The sequence below is a fragment of the Bombyx mandarina genome, chromosome A1 (assembly GCF_030267445.1).
Source record: "Bombyx mandarina strain Sakado chromosome A1, ASM3026744v2".
Classification (NCBI taxonomy): Eukaryota; Metazoa; Arthropoda; class Insecta; order Lepidoptera; family Bombycidae; genus Bombyx; species Bombyx mandarina.
The window spans coordinates 1,707,029-1,732,288 of NC_143234.1; the positions used below are offsets into that span (position 1 = coordinate 1,707,029).

Genomic DNA, 25,260 nt, shown 5'->3' on the forward strand with positions numbered 1-25,260 from the left:
TTTATTACACGATGTTATTCCTTCATCGTGGAAGTCAATCGTGAACATTTGTTGAGTACGTATTTCATTAGAAAAATTGGTACCCGCCTGAGATTCGAACACCGGTGCATCGCTCAACACGAGTGCATCGGACGTCTTATCCGTTAGGCCACGACGACTGCCTATCGCAAAATACTCTTTCTCACGTCACGTTTGAAGAAAGACATGTTGTAATGCTCAGATAACAAACATAGTAGAGGTAAGTTCATTCGAAGCTTTAGTGCAAAAATAAAACGCCGCAAGCCCTTGAAAAGCTCACGTTATGGACGATAAATAACACCACCCAAACACAAAATGTCTTTACACGCCATTACCAATATTGTACCTTCGTGTTCCTGGGTGTAAAAATAAAGGAAATTACGTCATAAAATTACCATGATGGTCTTTCGAACGCATTCATTTTATGTTTTATTCGGTAAAAACAAAAAGGTTGCGAAAAACTATGTCATCATAACGAAAGAGACCATAGATTTTGATACATACAACAAAAGTATTTACTATGGAAAATTCATGAATGAATTGTAAATTTATTTTTATGTGAAAAATAAATAGTATTATCATTATATTTGTGAGTTATAGAGTACACCGCGCTTAATTTCATTCCTTAGATGATTCTCCTCCACACCAACCGAGAGTGCACTTAGTGCGAGTTTTTTAACGTTTTTAACGAGGATGTTAACATTCTCGATAGCGTAAAAGTTAACTCACATTTGTATGCAGTTGGAAAGGCGCCCCTAGCGGCAAAAATAGGCAAACGTTCCAACTCCATACAAACTTGAGTTAACTTTTACGTTATCGAGAATGTTAACATCCTCGCACTAAGCAGACTGATTAGAGGCCCGTGCGCTCACTTACTCGCCCGGTTACTCCGGTATAAACCCCGAGGTTACCAGCTTAGAGGTAGGAAAAAAGTTCCCACCGCCTATTTTACAATCTACATTTAATGTTTTGCATTTGGTTTATTTTTCTCCGTGATCCCACCGTACGCAATATGCTAAATAAATGCGTACGACACATCTATAGTTGCATTTGTGATAGATTAGTCCTACCGCTAGAAGAAACGCTTGCTTGAATCCGAAGCTCACCATGTGGATTTTTATAGCTCATATTCCCGTCATCGTGATAAGATAAAATTTATATTAGCTTATACGTTTAATCATTAAATATTAAACACAAAAGTTTCATAAAATAGGTTCAATGGTTTCGGCGTTACAATCGAAATTAATATTTAAAAAAAGGTAGAAGAAAAGAAACTTCGTAAATTAGTCCCAAATCGCAGTTTATGTTCAAAATATTCTATTAAATAATCATTCAACACAAAAATAATCACGACTTTATCTTTCAAAAAATTTATCATTGATAGGTAAATTCTTGATAGTGTTAATTGCATCATCATTAAATCACTGCATCATTATTGGGAATTATTGTTAGTTACAAGACGAAAGATATACATCACGTAGCTGTGTTCTGTTGATGGAATATATTTTGATGTTTACTTCTTGTCTCATAGTCATGCCAAGGTTATAATAGCCAATATGCTGGTTTACTGGTGGTAGGACGTCTTGTGAGTCCGCATGGGTAGGTACCACCATCGGGCCGGGGACTGAACCTCCAACGAGGTCCCCGCGCCTAGGGGGCGCGCGAGGTATGTGGGACTTAACGATCTGCAAGGTGTTGGGAGCAGACCGCGGGCCTAAGGAATTTTAGGGCCCACCCACTAAACGACTTCCCTGCACTCTTCGCCCAAGCGTCCGATCCCCTCCGAGGTCAGAACCCGGATGAGGTAGGGGGGTTATCGCGGTCAACACTGCAACCAGACAGCGCAGCTCACCCCAAGTAACTATACTGAGATCTTAGAACTTATATATCAAGGCGTGTAGCGCATTTACGTTGGAGATGTCTATGGGCTCCAATAACCACTTAACACCAGGTGGGCTATGAGTTCGTCCACCCATCTGAGCAATCAAAAAAATGCTAAGTCTCTTCAAACTGCATTTGAATAAGGACGAGTCTGGGTGCTGAAGAGACATAGTGTGTTTCATTTCAGAGCTGGGCAAAAGAGCAAAGGAGCAAAAGAGCAAGGAGCTGGCAAAATGAATTCTAGAAATGCACAACCGATATGTGCAGATGACGGAACATCTCATCCTCAGATATGTATTCGAAAGTTGATAATTTGAATTCTTGAACAATTTCTAGAATCGTTAACGGTTTAGTCGCTTCCAGAACTTTTTACTGGTGGTAGGACCGCTTATGGGTCCGCGCGGGAGGTACCACCGCCCTGCCTATTTCTGCCGTGAAGCAGTTATGCGTTTCGGTTTGAAGGGTGGGGCAGCCGTTGTAACTATACTGAGATCTTAGAACTTATATCTCAAGGTGGGTGGCGCATTTACGTTGTAGATGTCCATGGGCTCCAGTAACCAGTAACCACTTAACACCAGGTTGGCTGTGAGCTCGTCCACCCATCTAAACAATAAAAAAAAAAAGAACTGACTTTTTTTTCTATCTATGCTGTTAGCCGGAGGTATTGCTAACACTGGCCCTAGCCAGAGCAGCGCTTCGCAGAATCTACCGCCGGATCGAAAACACGTCCAACTGAGAAGATCCGGCGAGAAACTCAGTGGGCTCCAGAACTGACGAAGAGGGATCGTACACAAATGAATCCCAGTGTCCCAGTCATTATAATCCGGGAAAATATTTGACGGGTAACATAGTGGCGTCTCATTATCTTTGAAAACGCCGCATTCGCATCGAGTACCTAAGGTTCCGTCCTTGGATTAGAGCCCCGTGAGCTCACCTACTCGCCCGGTTACCCTGGCATAGCCCTCTAGATTACCAGCTTAGGTAGGAAAAAAAAAGAGTACCGAAGAGTCATATTTTTTGTACCTACCCGTGCGGACTCACAGGAGATCCTACTACCAGTAATTACGCAAATTACAATTTTTGCGGGTTTGATTTTTATTACACGATGTTATTCCTTCACCGTGGAAGTCAATCGTGAATATTTGTTATGTACGTATTTCATTAGAAAAACCGGTACCTGCCAGCGGGATTGGAACACCGGTTCATCGCTACATACGAATGCAGCGGAAGCCTTATCCTTTAGGCCACGAAAACTTCGAAAATTTCACCCTATCTAAAATGAAGCAAGAACAGAAATATTGGAATTCGCAACGGTGCGTTACGCCTGAGAAATCGTATCGGGAAAGTAAAAGACATTTTCACTTTACACAATACATTTGTATTTTTTAAGGTATGTTTATACGCGAATCGTAAACATAATTAGTGGAGACCAGTCGAGTGGCTTACGATGGAATACCCTCAGTATTTATCAATATACATTTTTGACCTATTATATCGCATAGTAGGTGGTATCGAGGGCCTAAATTAACAGACTTAATTATAGGGTTCGTTGATTAGCAATGGTTATGTTGTCCTAATCTCTGTCCAAACCAGAAAAATAGGCTGTATTTTTGTTGTTAGAACGGCTATCGCAACCCTGCGAAACTGGATCGCACGACTGCTTCTCAGCACTTATATGTGGAATGATAATAAAAATAGTAGTTTTGTTTGAATAGATCTGTAAGATTTTTTAAAAGCGGCATCATTTTGCTTGTCACTTACTGTCGATGGTTAGAGCTGTCAATGTTATGTAAAAGTGGAGGTAGTCAAGAATAAAGATTGCTTTGTCATAGCTTTAAATGAATCTTCATCACAATACGCTCACAAATTAGGGCTTCAAAATTTTAACAACACCCCTGTGTGCTTAGTGCGAGTTTCTTAACGTTCTCGATAGCGTAAAAGTTAACCCAATTTAGTATGCAGTTGGAACAGCGCCCCTAGTGGCAAACGTACGCAAACGATCCCATTCGATACAAATATGAGCCAACTTTTACGCTATCGAGAACGTTAAAAACCCGCACTAAGCAGACAGTTCTTATAATGCGTTAATTTGGTTCCAAATCATCCGGTAGTGTTTGAACACTTACTGATAGACTCGAGCTGCCCGGCGTGGTCCCGTAACCAGAGGAGGGCAGCGATGCCACCGACCACCTGCGACCGTCGCTGTTGACAAGAAGACAACATGATAATCATTTAAAGAAAAAAATGTCGACACCTCAGATATCGCCTGCTATTTAAAATTACATCAGTTGTTTTATTCTATCGCAGCTATCTGCATTATCAAGACTGATACCTAAAGGGCTCAGACAAAAAAAAACCACCCTCTTTCTAGTCGTTCTGGATGTTATCGCCGATATTCGATGACATGACCAAGGTGTCGGTCAAAACCGGACTGGAAAGAGCGTAAACAGTTGTATCTAAAATCCTACCCGGAGTCTTCAGTTTACCCGTGACCATGACCGGCCAAAATAACGAGATCTAATTGAATGTCAAAATTGTGGTAAATTTCCTTTCCGGCCTTTGGTAAATTTCCACATATCCGCTAATAGAAAAATCTGTCTTATCGTGGCTTGCCTTAATGTTGTCGTATCGCAACGTGACTTACGTATGTCATGTTACCAATTGAACTGTTTGAATGTTTCCAATTTGCAAGTATGTGTCATCCAGCAAAGTCGAAACCCTGCAGATTCTACACCCAATGTGTTTCTCTGCGAGTTATAAAATACGTATTTATTGCAAGTGACTGGTGTGCCAATACTTCTTCTTAACCTTATCCCACATAGCGTGGTGTCGGCACAGCATGTCCCTCTTATCATGTTATCATGTATAACTATTTGGCATGAGTTTTATTTACGACAGGCCGCCTGCGTGACGTCACCAATACATGTGCCACATAGACTCCATATTAGCAATAATAAAATGCATTAGGTATATCCGTCATTGATAAACGAGATATTGATCATCTGGTGATGAGCCCGTAGACATCACAACGTTAAAGCCGTCCCCAAAACAAAACAAAAAAAAAATTAGTTTGATATTTATTACACAATGCTATTTCCAAGATCGTGGAAGTCATTCGTGAACATGAGTTACGTATTTCATTGCAAAAATTAGTAGCTGCCTGTGGGATTCGAACACCGGTACAGTCGCATTGCTCGATACGACTACACCGGGCGTCTTATCTTCGAGGCCACGACGATTAGAATATACATGAGAATTGAATACTATGTTTGTATCCGTTTTGCCGAAAAGTGAACATTGTTAGTATCACGTCACGTCTTGCAATATAAGCTATGTACATTTTAATTTGATTATCAGTATTCAGCTCTGTAAATCAACATTACAAACATAAGAGTTGAATATCCGATGATATCATCTTTTAATTACCCATAACGTATCAAACATCTACACGCACACGAAGATATAAATATAAGGTTGTTTTCAGAAAAAATATCCGACCTTAAGATTTTTTTAAATAAAATCAACAATTAGCAGCGGCTTGACTATGCCCTCGTCATAGTTGGCGTCCAATGGGAACGATCAGGCGTGTCATTTTCTTCTTCAACCTGTGTCCACCCAATGCTGAGTGTAGGTCTCTTCGAGTACACCACATTCTCTTCGGTCTCTTGCCTTTCTCATTCAGTCTCTACCGACTACTTTGACCAGGTCATCGATCCACCTCGTAGACTGTCTGCCCACGTTACGACGTCCAGTACGATATCTTCACTCCAGTAGTTTTGTGCCCCACCGATTGTCAGTGTGACGGCATATGTGGCCGACCCACTTCCACTTTTTCCGAGCAATTTTTGCGTAATTACTGGTGGTAGGACCTCTTGTGAGTCCGCACGGGTAGGTACCACCCGCCCCGCTTATTTCTGCGGTGAAGCAGTAATGCGTTTCGTTGTGACTATACTGAGACCTTAGAACTTATATCTCAAGGTGTGTGGCGCATTTACGTTGTAGAAGTCTATGGGCTCCAGTAACCACTTAACACCAGGTGACTGTGAGCTCGTCCACACATCTAAGCAATAAAAATAAAATTTAAAAAAACAAACACTTTCGGAGTGTCATAAACTCGATCAATATAAAAGACAAAATCAAATTAGTTAACCAGCCAGCTGCCTAGTCAATAGCATTTTTAATACGCAAACAAGACGCATCAAAAAATAAATCATTTAAGCCGGGTCATTTTCCGTGACGTCACAGCTAATTGAATTAATCTTTAAAGAACGTAATCTTCGAACACTTCACGTCACCTTCGGTTTAGAACATTCGAGATCACAAAACCTGATCCCGATTGTTTTTTTCTTTGGGAACGATAATTCGACGGGTAAAAGGCAATTTGATTTAAGCCACATTTTTGCTACTTTACACGAGAGCTATTTAATTTTAATATTTAAAATTTGGAAAACATATCATAAGTAAAAATCTTCTTTAGCTATTTGAATGGAGTAAACTTAATTGAAGTTCAATTTAAAACATCAAACTGTTTATTACTAGTACCAAATAAAAACCATTTTTTATTACAAAGATAAATGTCGCGTATTAAGCGAAATGCTGCTTAAACCAAACCTTTTATCCGTCGGATATTACATCGCACCTTTAGAATTGAAGTGGCCTAATCTATATTCCTTAATTTTTTTTATTTTTCGATTTCGATGTTACACTACAGTAAGAGCTTGAATTAAAACAAATGGAAAAAGTATTTTTCGATGCCTCCAATGAACACTATCTACTTCTAACTCCAAATTCGTAGGTTTACAAGAGGAGCGTTTAAACAAAAAAAAGTTGATAAAATCTTTATTATCGCAGATATATTTATGGTTTTTTCTTGTGTAACTAGCTGATTTACTCTTGCTTCGAACCCCATCAATAATGAATTTGTAATAATTTTAATATAGTGAAGCGATTTGCGTGAAAGACGAAAATTTCAAAATTTTGAGTTTGAGTAGTGTTCATTGGAGGCATCATTTTGTCTTTTCTTGAGTAAAAGACACTTTAATTTTTAAGCCAATAAAATACATGTTTATAAATCTTTCGAAGTATAAAAATCATTTTCTTAAAAATTTTAAGTTATACCACTTCAATTCTAAACGTTGCGATATCGTTCAAGCGGTTCATTGAACTCGAGACGGGCAATGTAATTAAATAAATCAATAAACGGTACTCACATATCCTTGTTTCTGATTCGGTTTGACATGTAAACAATACGATTGTGTCATTAGATATAATGTTATCGTTCTAGAATGATTTTCTATAAAGATAATAACAATATGTAATAATAATTTTTATATAGTATTTTTTAAAAATCGTAATATTTTTTAATACCTTTTTTGAAATATATTGTGTAATTAATAAGATTTTAAATAAACATAGATAGTATAATAATACTAATAAGACATTTATTTCATGCTTTTATATTTTAAAAAAAATAATAAAGATAAAGATAAAGAAGCCTTTATTAACAGCCTTAGCACGTTGCCTGCCGTGTAGGTCACCGGTGCCCTACGCGGCGCTCTGAATTAATTATGTCGATTTCTATTACTAAGCGCCTGGATTGCCTAACATTACCTTCTTTCGTTTTTAATGTTTGATTTAGTCTTTTAGGTCTCTTAGAAATTGATTCATGCCCAGTATATTCGAATTCCAGTCTACCAGAGTCTACTAGATATTCCGGTGCCTTAATCAGAAGATGGAAGAGAGAAATCAACATAATTACTTCAGTGCACCGCGTAGGGCACCGGTGTCCTACATGGGGCAGTCAAAGGGTTAATTCATATTTAGGTACATACTATTAATTTAATTTTGTTTTTCTAAGCATTTGACATCGGCTAAGATTGTTTTGCTTTCTTTTGTTTTATTTTTCGACAACACCCTACCAATATTATAAACGCGAAGATTTGTAAGAATGTAAGGATGGATGTATGTTTGTACTCTTTCACGCAAAAACTACTGAATGGATGTTGATGAAACTTTACACTAATATAGCTTACACATCAGAATGACAGTTAAACTATAATTTACTAAGATATAGTGTGAATTACCAAAAATATAACGATAACAGTCAAGTAAAAAGTAAAAAAATCTGTCATCTCCAAGCTATTCTGGCGTGCGCCTCAAAAACCGTTGGAGTTGTTACACTTATTATTATATAAAGTACTAGCTGACCCGGCAGACTTTGTAGTGCCACAATCGATAAATAAAAGACCTAAGCTTTTGTATAAAATAAACTTAAAACAAACAAAAGGAATCGGCCCGACGGAGGACACATCAAAGGAAAAACAAAACTGTTATTTTTATTTAATTCCGAGCATTTTCATATTTATATACCTTTTAAACGTTCTCTGGACTTCCACAAATAATTCAAGACCAAAACTAGCCATATCGGTTCAGCCGTTCTCGAGTTTTAGCGAGACTAACGAACAGCAATTCATTTTTTTATATAGAGAAGATAATGGAAATGTTTATCTTAAGTAGACCTACAAAAAATCTCGCAAGATACAGCATATATCTATCTTTTATATGTAAGTAATTATCGCCAAAATAGTGAACCGTGAATATAAGACGGGGAAAGATTAGATTTTTTGTTTGATAAGTTCTTTTTTATTGTGATTGTTACAGTCAGGACCAGATTTGTATTTAAAAAGTTCAATAAGTTTTTTTTTTTTTTTTTATTTTATTGCTTAGCTGTGTGGACGAGCTCACAGCCCACCCGATGCTAAGTGGTTACTGGAGCCCATAGACATCTACAACGTAAATACGCCACACACCTTGAGATATAGTTCTAAGGTCTCAGTATAGTCACAACGGCTGCCCCACCCTTCAAACCGAAACGCATTACTGCTTCACGGCAGAAATAGGCGGGGCGGTGGTACCTACCCGTGCGGACTCACAAGTCCTACCACCAGTAATTACGCAAATTATAATTTTGCGGGTTTCATTTTTATTACACGATGTTATTCCTTCACCGTGGAAGTCAATCGTGAACATTTGTTGAGTACGTATTTCATTAGAAAAATTGGTACCCTCCTGCGGGATTCGAACACCGGTGCATCGCTTCAACACGAATGCATCGGACGTCTTATCCGTTAGGCCACGACGACCACAAAATACTCAATTCAATAATAAATTACAGTTCCCGGATCGAAGCGAGGGCGGATCGCTAGTGTTTAATAATAGAGTAGTACAATTCAATATCATGTGGTAATACGAAACTTCGTGCTGCGGTGATGCGTAAATACCACAGCACGAATGTCAGAACCGATCGTGAGACGAGGTCAAAGCCTCAATGGTATTATAATAATAATCGCCCTGTTTCAAAGACGATGTAGGTATAAAGACGAAAAACTTTCCACCGAGCGGGTGATATTGCTCGGTAGACCGACGGTCCTAATGTTGTTGTTCAGGACTTGTATATATGAAAGCTTGTCTTGAAAATGTCGTAAGCGAGATGCAGGCATATGTCAAATATCTTGCGTTGTATGATGGCTCGCTCTCACAAGGTGGCGGTCACCGTCCTCCCTCGCCGAACCCGTCGCTGGCGACGAATGGCTCGGCGAGTAAATTAACCCATAAACACACAGTTTCTCGACGGATCTTCTCAGTGAGTCGCGCTTACGGTTCGGTGGTAGATTCGGCGAAGCACTGCTCTTGCTAGAGTTAGTGTTAGCAATACCTCCGGTTTGAGCCCCGAGCGCACGCACTGGGTAAGTGGGGTTTTGGTAAGGTTTTTTACTTGATCAGTCCAACGCATGGGTCTATTTTTTTCTACCTAAGCTGATAGCCTTGCGAGGCTATGTCAGTTAACCCTAACGTGCAGGTGAGATTTCGGGGCTCAAACCAGGAGACGTCGCTAACATTGGCCCTAACAAGAGCAGTGCTTCGCAGAATCTACCACCGGATCGGAAATGCGACCCACTGAGAAGATCCGGCGAGAAACTCAGTGGGATGAGGGGCTGTTCGTAACACCAATATAACAATGTCTTTAATTATGAACGACGAAAGATTTAAGTTCGAATCCCATACTAACAAATCTTAGATATTGGTGACATCCAGAGTTTCCCTCAAGCCAAATACGGATATTAATACACTACTACTGCTTTCCTACAAGATACCACCACTCTGAATAATTCTGACGTGAAGCAGTAACACGTTTCGGATTGAAAGGTGCGACAGCCGTTATACTATAAAAACATAAGACTTATAACTCAAGAACTCAATGTAGATTGTTGACGTCTGTAGACTCCAGTAACCACTCACACCAAACGGCCAAGAGCTCGTCCAACCATCAAAGCAACAAAAAAACCGGGATACAGTGAATCAACCCTATCTAGACCAGTGTTTTTGTCCAGTGTTTTTTTTTATTGCTTACATAGGTGGACGAGCTCACAGCCCACCTGGTGTTAAGTGGTTACTAGAGCCCATAGACATTTGCAACATAAATGCGCCATCCACCTTGAGATATAAGTTCTAAGGCATAGTGAATAAAGGTAAGGTGAGGTATAGTGAATAAAATTGTGAAGCCCTATGTACCCTAGTCGAAACTGTAGCAGACATTTGTTATTCTATACGCCGCCACTACGCCAATTACCAATTTAAACGCAGACGATACAATGGCCAAACAATGGACAACTCTATTGAGAGTGCTCCGTATAAATTACAAACCGGTATTAACAAGTTTCGACCGCTTTAACAAAAGGATAGTTGACAGATCAAACGTTACTGCTAGTGTGAATTTTTGATAAGCTTTTAAAACGAAACGCGGGTGTTTCAAAATACTAGAGGTCCCGCAGTAGTCGAAATTCGACTATAATTAATTGGAATTGTAAATTTGTACACTATTATGATTGTATTTACACTATAGAAAAATATTAATAAAGACAAACAATATTTAATCTATTCTCAATTTGACCAAAGTTTGACAATAAATAAATAATATCCACGCGCGTGTGTGTCAAATACGTGGTAGTGTGTGTAATCTTTTCTTTATTGATTTAATGTATCTTTTATGCATTATTTTAAAAAATATTAGCATTGTGCACTTCTTCTCTATATATATATTTTTTTTTATTGCCCTTGTAGGCAAACGAACATACGGCCCACCTGATGGTAAGTGGTCACCGTTGCTCATGGACGTCAGCAATGTCAGGGGCAGAGTCAAGCCGCTGCCTACCATAAAGTACTCTCCGCAAGCCTCGTTTGAAGAAGGACATGTCATAGCGCTGGAAAATTTCATACTCCTCCGTCCGCGCAATTTTCGTAAAAATTAATACAAAATTTTTGCTTCACGTATTAATATAATAGATATTGCTGTCTCTTTCATTAACCCTTTCAGAAAGTAGGAAAGGCTCCGAAGCCGCTGAGTATCAAAGGCAAACTTTTGTTTGTCCAACTAAAAGAAAAATAAGAAAGAGATTTTAAAATGTAAGCCTCGAAACAGTTTTCTGGCCATGCTTAGCTGAAAACTATATCGATTACTTAACATAGCGTTAATATATCTTCATATTCCTATTCAGATAAAGTTGAACGAACTTTATCTTCAATAATAATAAATTAGGTGCGATGAATAATCACCGAGTACCGAGACTAAAAGATTGTTTATAAGTTCAGGATATGGCGCAATACTTTGTATTACTGCACAGTTGTGTGCTTAGTGCGAGTTTTTTAACGTTCTCGATAGCGTAAAAGTTAACGCAAATTTGTATGGAGTTGTAACGTTTGCCTAAGTTTGCCGCTAGGGGGCGCTGTTCCAACTGCATACAAATTTGAGTTAACTTTTACGCGATCGAGAACGTTAAAAAATCTCACTAAACATACTGACGCCAAAATGTTACTATACGTGCATCGGAAACATAAGTTATATTTATTTAAACTATCGATCGGCTATAGAAACATTCTTTATTGGTGCTCCACTTGTATGGGTCTCATGATATTATTATAGCCTATATTAAATATAGTTAGCCTATAGTCTCCTCAATAAATGGGCTATCTAACACTGAAAGAATTTTTAAAATCTGACCAGTAGTTCCTGAGATTATCGCATTCAAACAAACTCATCAGCTTTATAATATAGAAGACTAGCGACCCGCCCTCGCTCCGCTTCGGAAACTGTAATATATTATTGATTTCTCCACTATTTAATGGATGTTATTATACATATAAACCTGCCTCTTCAATCACTCTATCTATTAAAAAAAACCGCATCAAATTCCTTAGCGTAGTTTTAAAAATTTAAGCATACATAGGGACAGATATAGGGACAGAGAACTTGCGACTTTGTTTTATACTATGTAGTGAAAAAGATAGTTAAATCACATCAAGGTACTCACAGCTCCTTGCCGCGTTTCACGCTGGACGAGAGAAGCGCGTGGTGCAGAGGGTGCGGGTGGTGAGCGTGAGGCCATCGCGGACCCTCGGCCGGAGACAGCGGACCAGTGCCCGGGGAACTGCACCTCCCTGACCCGATCTGACAACAAACGTAACATACCAGAACATTCTAGACATTCTAGAAAAAAATACAGTAAGTAACTCTCAACAAATATTTTAACAAGCTCAATTTATTAGGAACAAGCGGCCCGTTCCGGCTCCGCTTGGGTCTTTAACAAAAATTTCAACGATATTTGACGTTGTTTTATTTTTTTAAATAAAAGAACATTTATTGCGGCATAACTATAATAGTTAGACATAAGCTGTCGCGACACTTTTCGTAAATAATAATTTGTTCTACAAAGTCGTAGTACATTATTTTGTTCTATCATCAATAGTTTTCGCAGGGCACGCGATGTAAAGAATATTTTAGGTATCTTTTTTACACCTTGAGTTATATTATTGGAGTTTTACTAAGGATCCCATCCCTAAGTTTTTTTCAAAAAAGATTATAGCCTATGTCATTTGGGAATAGTGTAGCTTCCAAACAGTGAAAGATTTTTTCATATCGGTTCAGTAGTCTCGAAGTCTATTCAATACAAAAAAACAAACAAACAAACACATCTTTCCTCTTTATAATATTAGTATAAATTACAATTTAGAGGAAGAGGAAGAGGTAGACCTAAGAAAAAATGGATGGATTGCGTAAAAGACGACATATGTAAGAGGGGACTGAGCGAAGAAATGGTACATGATATCCTTATGCTTTAAGCCACAACGACGTATATAACAATTTTACAGTGAAATCTGTGCACTGGGCACAGTTCTTATCACAGAAGACCTGCATATAATAAAAGCGGCTTTTCATATTTTCGTAGCGTTAGCAACAAGTTATCATAAAGAACTTCAATGTCTGGACGTCCACTGATTATCACGATCCTTCGCCACGCATTTCCCAAGCTATTAGCGAATAGAAGCTTTAAAACGTTACAATTATGATTTAAATTGGCGTGTACAAGATCATATCTTACATAACCTTCAAACATAAAACTTATGGGCTTACGGAATTTCCAAATTTGTTAGATTAAGTGTTTATGACCGTATTATAAGTACGATAGAATTATAATCTTGTACCGTGTAGTAAATCAGTCACGATACTTCTTCACTTCAAGCCACTTGACCGAAAGGACTTTCGTACGTGCGCGGTCCGCGAGTAGCTGGAATGGCTTACTGGTGGTAGGATCTCTTGTGAGTCCGCACGGGTAGGTACCACCGCTCTGCCTATTTCTGCCGTGAAGCAGTGATGCGTTTCGGTTCGAAGGGTGGGGTAGCTGTTGTAACCATAATGAGACCTTAAAACTTAAGCTCAAGGTGGGTGGCGCATTTACGTTGTAGATGTCTATGGGCTCCAGTAACTACTTAACACCAGGTGGGCTTTGAGCTCGTCCACCCATCTAAGCAATAAATAAAAAATAGGCCCCTAGGCTACCGTCGATTAGGTAGGAAGAAAAAGTCGCACGCGAATATCGCTAAGGACTCTATTCAGGCTTTGTTTAAAGGACATATCATAGCGCTTGGAAACCGCTGGTAGTCGGGTTATATACTACATTTTTGATCCAAGACAGAGTAAAATGATTTTCCAAAATAAGATGTTGATTACTGTTTCGGTTTTAACTTACATGGTATATAATGTATACCACATTTACATATCTTCTTTATTATTCTTCTTTATTCTTTATTGTACACACAGTTAATACAATATAATAATTGCGAAAAGTTATAAAATGGCGAGCTTAACTCAACAATTGAGCTATCTACCAGCTAACTGTTCTTAAAAAGGGTGAGCTTTAAGAACGGTTAGCCATAAAAATATTTCGACGTTTATATTCCCTCCCGACCAAAAGCCAATATCTGTAACTTCAACTAAATCAATAAAAATATACACGTGTATCCAATATTCAGCAAGGACTTCTAACAGATTTGTTCCACTTGAGTTCACTTCCAAACTTTGATTGCCAGCCAGCAATGAGCCCCTGTTACGTTGTTTACTCGTGGCCTTCAATCGCTTAGATTCTGATCGAACTTAATTGGAATAGAAATCTTGTGAATATCATTTTGTTCGTTCGTAATCTACGCGATTCGGTCATTCGATCGTGGCGAGGATTGGCAGTTGTTGCCGGACTTCTAGGAAACTTCTAGATTTTAAAACGGCGTGATAGAACATGGTAATTTAATCCTCTGATGTTAATCGGTTATCAGAACCGAGATTCAATTGTATTTGCAAACGCGGACAGAGCATTCATGGTAGAAATTCAATCCGGAAATACATGAAGTCAGCGTCAGAACGGTACTTCGGTAAGACCATGCGTCATGATAATCGCCTTATCGTTGCCGCCACTGACTACTCCCCTAATTCTGATCACGCGGAAGCCAGTTACCGACGACGCCCTAGACACGTCCTTACGGATCCATCTGATCCAATAACCTTTGCATTAGACGCCTTCAGCTCTAACACTAAGAGCAGGCTAAGGAACCCCGCTAACCGTACTCGTCGAACTCGACAAAGAGGTCGGCGTGCAACCTAACCCATGCATCAGCTCGCTGAGTTTCTCGCCGGATCTTCTCAGCGGGTCGCGATTGATTCCGATCCGGTAGTAGATTCATTGGCGAAGCAATTGCTCTTGAGTTGTTAGGTCTGCTTCGGAGGCGCTCGGGCAGCTGTTAGCAAATCCCACTCCTTCTGGCTGAGCCTTTGCTCGCCCACCTGTCCTGGTGAAACTGGAAAGGCCTACGGGCCACCAGTAATCCTTCAATCATAAAAAAAAGTAGAAATTGTCACTAGAGCTTACGACAGCAATTGATTAGATAATAGGCAGTTAGGTAGTAAAATATGGTTACGCTCATACCACAGACGATATTTCACAAAAATAGTGATTGGATAATCCATTAAATTTAAGTAACAAGTCTTGAAACTAACTACTTCAATTGTTGTTCTATTAATCCAGATAAACCTTTCAAGGTTATGAGAGTACAATAGCAATTTAATAATACTTAGGCCAGTCCAGACTCATCTGTGACCAATCTACGCACTGTAATTCCTATAATCTTCCAATAACCTTTTATAACAATACTACTCCATCAGTTGACACAAAACTAACCACGCCATTGAAATTGCCTTCACCGTGCAAAACCAGTAACATTTCGACCGTATGTACTACCGACGCGACCTACTCGTAGATACGGTCATTACGTTTCACCTTGAGGCAGATCTTTGGCATTACACAGCTCGATGACTCACGGACATAGAAGTCGAAAATCTTAGTGTGCTCGCGATTTGCGACAGTGCGTATTATCAAGGTCAAAAAAAACACGTTATTATTCATAGAATATAAGAGTTTATGTTTCTGACTCGTGCGGGATGACGATACGCCGTTCTTCTTCTTGACCTTATACCGCATTACGTGGGTTCGACGCAGCGTGTCTTCTTATCATGTCGCATAGAGCCGTGTACTTAGTGAGAGTTTTTTAAATAAAATTTGTATGGAGTTGGAACAACGTAGGGAATGTTTTCCGCTAGGGGCGCTATTCCAACTCAATACATACATCAAAATTTGAACCTACAAAACAAAATCATCAAAATCGATTAAGCCGTTTAGGAGTTCACCAACATACACACGGACAGAAGAATTATAATGATATATTAGGATTTACCGGGTTATGAACTACCCACAGTGGTGAGCCGTAGTTGGGAACATGCGAGTGGGTTAAAATTCTAAGTTACCGATAAACGTAGTAATAGCATTTCTGTATAGTCGAGCTCCGACGCTACCTGTATTCTTAGAGCGAGTTTTTTAACGTTCTCGATAGCGTAAAAGTTAACTCAAATTTTTATGGACTTGGAACGTTTGCCTACCTTTGCCGCTAGGGGCGCTGTTCCAACTGCATACAAATTTGAATTAACTTTTACGCTATCGAGAACGTTAAAAACTCGCACTAAGCAGTGAGGCAGCCTTTAAGTTATTTATCAAAACATTTTTTTTTTGTAAATGAATACTTTTCTCTATATAACTTCGGTTTTATATGTTAATGAAAACCGCAGAGCGACCATGCGTCCATTATTTCTAAGAATCCAATTAATTACGGCAGTCTCGTAGGGTCTGGCTGTAATACCATTACTTGCGGGCGTCTAGACTTTCATATTAAGTACATTTTCACTGTAAACAGACTTAAGCAGTGTCTTACTTTTTAAGTTTGTGAACACCATTTTAAGCGTTTTCTAAAATTCCAGTCGTACGTTTTATTATTATTATTATTATTACTTAATGAAACTTATTGAAACTAAAATGATAACCGAGTGAATAAGTTAACGATTTAGACCAATGTTTCTCAAAGTGCAATGCGTGTGATCTTTAAAAATAAAAAAACATACCAACTTAACACGTGTTCACTAACGCAATATCGACGTAACACTTAAATACATAAAAATGGATGATGTATCTATTATTATTGGTATTGTGAGTGTGATGTGTGAGTGAGACCTTTTTTAGACAGGGGAGTAGTTTTGATGGGGTTGATGGGGCTACCCTAATCCCATAAATGCCCTGCCGGTTCAGCCTTAACCTTAAAAGGCAATTCATGATTCTCTTACTTTTGTCGGTTTTAATAGGAGCCCCTCGGATGGGGCATGCTAGTGCGTCCCTGAGTCAAGTTAACAACAACGCATGATTGTTAGCTTTCCAAGAAGCAGTTACGCATTCCAGCTTAGAGGATCGAAAAGCTGTTGTATATACGCAGTTGAGACTGTCATTGTATGTCTCGAGCTAAATAAGCGGCATTGTATTCACGACGCGATTATAAGCCGGACAAAATCAAGCAATAAAAAGTTAGATTAAGATAACCACATTCATTTTTTTATATATATGCAAAAAAAAAACCGAATTTTCAAAAAACAAAAATCGATGTTAAGCTATTTACCTTTGGGTTCAGCCGTGTGGTAACACGGAAGTTAATGACTGTAGGGCTGTCAGTCTTTTTCGTCAGGCGTTTTCGAATTCACAATATCCGTAGCATAATGAGATCAAAATCTTTCTTCAAAGCAAACGCGCAATCTATCGTTAATCGACCGATATAACCTTCTTCTTCTTAGTCGCATACTTCATTGCTGAAGGTAGTGTCCCTGAAAGCTCTTTTTTTTTTTTTTTTTTTCTACAGGAGAAAATCGCCGGATCCCCACCCGCGCGGCAGGTGGGGTATGTGGGAGTTGAACCCACTAAAAACTCCTGCCGCTCACAACCGGCGCCCTACCTCGGACCGGGCCGGAGCCCAGTCGGGGCTATTGAAACGGCGGGACAGGGTTGACGCAGAGCACATTACATCCATCCCACCGTCCCACGGACGCCGGACCGGTGGCTGCCAGCGACACGACCACCGGTTCCCTCGTTCAGCGGGCCGAGAGCCCGCTTTGATGGCGCCGCGTTACACCTTCCCCCAGAGCGGTCGGGGGAACGCGGTCTACAATCACCCGGCTTCCTATTGCGGGTGAGCGTGCCAAGCACGCCACCCCACGTCTGGGTCTCTCCCCGCACAAAACGGGTGGGACCCCTAGCTCTTAGTGGGCCAGGTCACGGATACGACCCCGGTCCCGACCCCCCCTGAAAGCCCTTAGTGGCTCTTTGTACCATCAGCTTCCATTTCCTTCGGTTTTTGACTTCTTTCAGGGCGGTCGCAACGAAGAGTCCAGTGAGCGCAATTATCTGATCTGACTAACGGTTTGGTGGCCGGCGGGTCTTTTCCCTTTTACCTTGCCCACCACAGTCAATCTTTCAAGGTTGTCTAGTGACCGCCGAGCAATGTGACCAAAGTAACCAAGAACCGATATAGCCTACCCTATTCAAAATACGATCGTTGGAGCAGACGGGTTCTCGAGTGGCCAGCGCGCAACGGAAAAAAAAAATATCGCGGGACGCCCCTGACTAGTTGGTTCGATGACCTCCGAACGGTGGCCGGCAAGAGGTGGAAGATAAGGAGAGTCGAAGATCGGGCTCAGTGTTGCGGATTGGGAGAGCCCTATGTCCAGCAGTGGACGACTGTGGGCTGATGATAATGATGATTCAAAATACGCCCTACTCATTTGTATGTAACCGGCATTTACGATTCAAATTCAACGCGAGTACAAATGGTACTTCAATTAATTACATAAACTGGAAAGTTGGTTATTTTTGCTGAACTGCGACTTGACAACCATAAACGAAACACAGTTACAGACTTACAAATAGAAAATTCATTACGTTACGTAATCTGTACGTTCGAGGACAAACAAACATACTCATGTCTCATCGTAAATTGTTTGTATTAAAATTTGTTATGCAGCTGACATTTGGATAAATGAATGCTCTAGTGGTTCTGTAGTACATAGTTTAACATATCTATATATTAATACGCGAAGCAAAAACTTTGTATCCCTTTTTACGAAAATTGCGCGGACGGAGAAGTATGAAATTTTCCACACTTATAGAGAATATAGAGAGGAAGTGCATAATGCTAATATTTTTTTTAAAGAATGCATAAAAGATACATTAAATCAATAAAGAAAACATTACACACACTACAGACCATGTATTTGACGCACACACGTATGCATACTATTTATTGTCAAACTTTTGTTCTTGACGTCTGTTGTCAAATTGAGAATAGAATATGGTTTGTCTTTGTTAATATTTTACATCGTGTTGTCTTGGCGAAATTTGTGATTATCGAAGTATAAAATACAATCATAATAGTGTACAAACTTACAATTCCAATTAATTATAGTCGAATTTCGACTACTGCGGGACCTCTAGTTATTACAGTTCGTTAAACTAATTCGATTGAAAAATATTGTGTATAGTTAAAGAAATGTCATGATCGCCCGATTTTTTATTTATTTATTGATTAGTTGGGTAGACGAGCTCACAGCGCACCTGGTGTTAAGTGGTTACTGGAGCCCATAGACATCTACAACGTAAATGCACCACCCACCTTGAGATATAAGTTCTAAGGTTTCAGTATAATTACAACGGCTGCCCCACCCTTCAAACCGAAAAGCACTACTGCTGCACGGCAGAAATAGGTGGGGTGGTGGTACCTACCCGTGCCGTGCGAACTCACAAGAGATCCTACCACTAGTACCAGTTACTAGTGTAGACGCAAAGAGTTCATGGCTTGTCTAACACATATTACAGGAATACACATGTCTATATTATAACAAGAAACTTGCGAATCCCTTCGACAATGTTTAAAGTTTTAAATCTGCTAGGTTCGTACAAAATAGGATGTTTCATGGATCCTGACTTTACCGCCATTTGGTAACTAACGCTCGAGAGAGACAACAGGATATCTCCACAGCACCGTCCTTGCTCTTCCTTCCTAATCTTTGAAATATTAATTCTTTGACGTTCATAGTCCACACGTATTGGACATACAGTTTAGTCTTACATTAATTAGACTTAGGACCGCAAAGGGTTAAACGTTTCAATGCCGGTATTCGTTTTGTATACAGTAAATAAGTGGTTGGTGGTATAACTTGGAGAAATTGGTGGTCACTGGAAAGGTCGAGGGCAAGCGACCAAGAGGCAGGAACCCGACCCGTTGGACGGACCAGATTCGTGCAGCCTTGGATACCACAGTGCACGATGCTCTGCACTCAGCTGCAGATAGGAACAGATGGCGGTGCATTATAAAAAACCAACTGTTTCAAGGCCATGACCACGACCCTCAGTAATGAGGAAACCGACGCAAGGAGGAGGAGGAGGTGGTATAGCAACGTTGTGTGGCTCAGCTGTTTCACGCGACGTCTCTCATGCAAAAGATGCGAATTCTTCGTGAAATAAACCGCGTTTAATTGAAGCATTTTCACCAGTGCGGTTTACGATTTCATTGTTCTTTACATCACTTGCTCATGTGCCAACGTAAATTATTGAAGACAATTCGATCTATGTTATATGTGGTAAAGGCGGATATGGAGGAGAATAACCTCACCCGATACTGAAAACCAGGCAAAGTGAAGAAGTTGAAAAGCGGACCGTGGCATTAGATCGGGTAAACATTAGGACGAAGAAGATGAATGTAGCAAATTTTCACGGGCGCTCAGACCTTGAAATTGTAACTACATATTCATTGACAATCATCATCATCATCGTGGTTCCAAGCCGGTTTCGGCAACGGCAACCAAAATTTTCTGTTCAATAACTTAAAGGCTAATGTCCGCGCCTCTCGTGCGCTCTAATATGGCTATGGTAGCCTACCTTGTTCTTAAATGTGCGCAAACAGAAATTACACGTAAGAACACCACCCACAAAGTTGTAAAAAATGGTGGGAGGCGATCCATTTTTCAGTCTATTTCGTCTGTCGTCCAGTTCGCGCCTCCTGACAATGCATACGAATGTATGATTAAACAAAGATATGTAACATGGTATCATCGATTATACTAAATTTCTAAAGTTTATTAATTTCATTGTTGGAGTGTAAAGCGTTTACAGTTTTCTTATTGTTTATCGGAAACAGGGCTGGCAATAGTCGCAATGTTCAAAGCTGTGTTTGAATATTATTCTTTTACGACCAATGATATCGGCGTCTGTCGTTCATTACCTAATTAAAAATCAAAATCTATAAACACTAGAAATACACGTAATGAGATGCGAGTTATATAATCCGAACAATTACTTCTTTGCTATCTTTGAGTCACCTTAAGAAATGTGACCGAAAACTCTAATACTATAACGAGTGTCACACCATTCCTAGCGGAACACATAACTGCTTCTCGGAAGAAGTAGACGGATATCTACTCCCCCTACGGGTTCTACCTTAACACTAAAAATCATCTAATTCCATTAGTCCTTTTTTGGTTGACCAGTATAGTCACTATAGTATAGTTGACATAGACAAAAATATATTACGCAATCTATCAGAGTTTGAGAGCCACTGGTCTGATTTATGTGATCAACTTTTATACCCGAATTTATTTTCTATGTCGAGGAACGTATGTTTGAAAGTCCTTTAAACTATAAAAATAATAATAAAAAGAAATGTATGCTTCTGTGTGTTTTTATTTTTATTTTACTGTCTCTTATAGGATTTATTAAGCCGTAAAAAAGCGCGGGAGGTTTTTTTTCGTTTGTGCTCAATTAAATACATAGCCGACAGCAGATAGCCCTATGTACCTAATAAGGTTCTCCAAAACAGATCCTTATTTTTAAGAACATACGAACGTTATGATGTTTATCACGATTTATTGATGCCGATTTGTTTAAGTAGTAGAACAACAATAAATAATAATTTATCTATCGTCATAAATGTAATCATATAATAAGAATCAAAAGTGTTCCTGATAAGGAAACCTAATAATCGGCAGGGTGTTACGTATGCTATTTTTGGGTAAGAATAAAAAAATAAAAAAATCGTTTCTCTCAAACTGAATTCATAAATTTTAGTTATATACAAAGGGAAATTAATATCTAAAACCTTTCAAACGAATTATAAACATCTCAATTTCTATGATGTGAATAACATTAATAGACCTTTTTTTTATTGCTTAGATGGTTGGACGAGCTCACAGCCCACCTGGTGTTAAGTGGTTACTGAAGCCCATGGACATCTACAACGTAAATGCGCCACCCACCTTGAGATATAAGTTCTAAGATCTCAGTATAGTGACAACGGCTGCCCCGCCCTTCAAACCGAAACGCATTACTGCTTCACGGCAGAAACAGGCAGCCCTACGTCGATAACACGGGACGACGTTATGCAACAAGTACCAATCGTTACTCCTGTGGTCTCATCAAGGACTTTAACATGTTTGTCTTATTTAATCATTTGTTTACATAATAAATATTATTTTTATGTATATTTATATAATTAGTTAGGGTTCCTTAAATTACATTCAATACATTTGATGCGTAAATCAGAAATACAAAATATTGGTGATTCGGTGGTGCAGTTAACCCACAGACAGAGCCCACTGAGTTTCTCGGCGAATCTTCTCAGTGGGTCGCGTTTCCGATCCGGTGGTAGATTCTGCGAAGCACTGATCTTGCTAGGGTTAGTGTAAGTAACGTCGTCAGGTTTGAACCCCGTGAGCTCACCTACTTGTTAGGTTACATAGCCTCTTAAGGCTATCAACTTAGGAAGCAAAAAAAAGGTGGTGCAGTGGTTAGCGCCGAGGACTGTTGCGCTGAGGGTCGTGAGTCCGATTTCCACATTAAGCAAACATTCGTGTGCTGAACCGGATTGTTTGCTTTTTGTCTGGGTGTTTATTATCTATATAAGTACATATATATTTCAACATATATATGAGGGTGTGTCAGTCTCTGGTGCTCATAGCACAAGGAATCCTAATTTGAGGCCCGATGACCGCTTATATATTATTATGTACTAGCTGACCCGGCAGACTTCGTAGTGCCTCAATCGATAAATAATAGACCTTAACTTTTGTTAAAATAAACTTAAAACAAACAAAATCCGTTCGACGGGGCACACATCAAAGGGAAAACAAAATTGTTATTTTTATTTAATCCCGAGTATTTTCATATTTATCTACCTTTTAAACCTTCTCTGGACTTCCACAAATAATTCAAGACCAAAATTAGCCAAATCGGTTCAGCCGTTCACGAGTTTTAGCGAGACTAACGAACAGCAATTCATTTTTATACATAGAGATAGAAGATAGATAGATAACGTAGTCAGAGGTTTTTTTTTATCGTTACAATTTTGCAAGTTGTAAAAGGAAAATACGATAGTACTTTTAATTCGAGCTACAGTTGTCCCTTTCTCGTTCCATTCAAAGAGGTGAGAAAGGAGACGGGTGTATACAGTTTCCAAATACATTTTAATCAAATTTCTCAACAAACTCATTCTTTCTTAGTCGAAGCTCGCCTAAGTGACTTCTTCGTCAGTAAACACATTTAATTATGTTACAAATAATTATGAATAATCTATACTAATATTATAAAGAGGAAAGGTTTGTTTGTTTGTTTGTTTGTATTAAATAGGCTCCGAAACTAATGAACCGATTTGAAAAATGCTTTCACTGTTGGAAAGCTACGCTATCCCCGGGTGACATAGGCTATATTTATTATACTTTAAAAAAAATTAGGGATCCTTACTGTAACTCCAATAATGTAAGCCAACGTGTAAAAAAATTACATAATTTTTTTTACATCACGTGCGCTACTACCCAAGCGAAGCCGGGGCGGGCCGCTGGTATTCGAATAAAAATGCAAATAGCTAAATATAAAAATTAATCAAAATAAACAATTTTATTTTTTATATTCGCCTACTAAAAATAAACACCAGACAACACAGTTTAAAAACGAAACAGTCATTCAAACGTTCCACATCAAGCCTAATTCGCAATTCCGCATATTTAACGATGAACTAAAAACAAAAAAAAAAACTAACCAATTTATATTCAATTCAACTGTATGACCATGTTTGTAATACTTCCGAACACAAATAGTTATATATTAATATTGATAGACGGATTGTCTTTAAGTACGTTGACCTTCACCTTTCAAGGCTTGTAGTCATGACGTCATCAAGGCGGAAGTATATTTGATACGAGATCCAATGTACATATACAGAGATACAATAGTATCTATAGTATCTACTCATTTTTTTTATTGCTTATATGGGTGGACGAGCTCACAGCCCACCTGGTGTTAAGTGGTTACTGGAGCCCATAGATATCCACAACGTAAATGCGCCACCCACCTTGAGATATCAGTTCTAAGGTCTCAGTATAGTTACAACGGCTACCCCACCCTTGAAATCTAAAGGCATTCATCTGCTTCACGGCAGAAATAGGCAGGGCGATGGTACCTACCCGTGCGGACTCTTCCTTATATTCCGTCAATAGTAGTAGGCTCTTTCGTATATGCGCTATTTTGAGCAAGTAGTGTGTATATACCTAGTCAGGTCATAAATTCTGTCACATGTTTAATGTAAAATAATTGAAACAAGTTTATTCATTGTGTAACCATTCATATACCAAAATGAACTTAACAAAACATAGATTCTTATGACACTAAAGTTTATTCAAAATGACCTCCGTGATTTTGAATACAGGCCTTCAATCTGCAACAATGCCAGGGTGAAAGAAATGTTGATACATAAACTAAACAACATGAAAAAATAAGGCATAGTTTTTCAAGTACAAATAGTTTTGTCATGAAGTTGGCCCACTTTTGGGTATTGTCCTTTTTCAGTAAGTTAAAAATTTTAATTGGCGCGTAACCGCAACGATGCAACGCAATAACTGCAACACGGTCTTCTTTATGCGTCCACTCCATATTTAAAAATGAGTAAAATTCTAAAAGTATACATTTTTATTTTCATGAACAATTCGAAATTCGAATTCAATAAACTTTTTTGTGGCCAGCATTCTAAAAGAAAAGTTTTTACTGTGTGACAATACTTATGACCTGACTAGGTACATACATACATATGTAGGTAGCAGTAGTATCTATAGTAGGTTACACTGTGAGCTCGACAATTATGATCGTAAAAAAGCAAACAAGATTTCACTTCCTTTTGGTTTTTATCACAAGATTGATGATCGATATTGACACGAACGAAATCTGGGTATCATTGTACTATTTATACCCAATCTTATCGAGCACCACCTTTCCACATTATAATACAAAAAGAAAACAAATCTTGATGATTTTATACGGCAAGTTCTGTTATTTATTTTTTGCCGAGACTATTGACCATACACACGGCCCACTAGATCTTTTTTTTTATTGCTTAGATGGGTGGACGAGCTCACAGCCCACCTGGTGTTAAGTGGTTACTGGAGCCCATAGACATCCACAACGTAAATGCGCCACCCACCTTGAGATATAAGTTCTAAGGTCTCAAGTAAGTTAAAACGGCTGCCCCACCCTTCAAACCGAAACACATTACTGCTTCACGGCAGAAATA

At 39.0% G+C, this 25,260-nt stretch overlaps 1 protein-coding gene across 11 annotated transcripts in view; it reads right to left on the reverse strand.

Annotated features, from left to right (window-relative positions):
- Nucleotides 1-25,260, reverse strand: part of dop (microtubule-associated serine/threonine (MAST) protein kinase dop) — a 103,620-nt gene that overhangs the window by 45,399 nt on the left and 32,961 nt on the right. For 8 of the 11 annotated variants that reach the window (XM_089739921.1, XM_089739918.1, XM_089739925.1 and 5 more), the window contains exons 4-5: nucleotides 12,267-12,403; nucleotides 4,026-4,101 (exon numbers count right to left, since the gene is read on the reverse strand). In XM_089739921.1, coding sequence (XP_089596047.1) covers nucleotides 4,026-4,101; nucleotides 12,267-12,403 — 213 coding nt within the window. Of the gene's footprint in view, nucleotides 1-4,025; nucleotides 4,102-7,109; nucleotides 7,154-12,266; nucleotides 12,404-25,260 lie in introns of those variants that run through there. The other 3 variants (XM_089739923.1, XM_089739924.1, XM_089739922.1) reach the window with 3 other exon arrangements.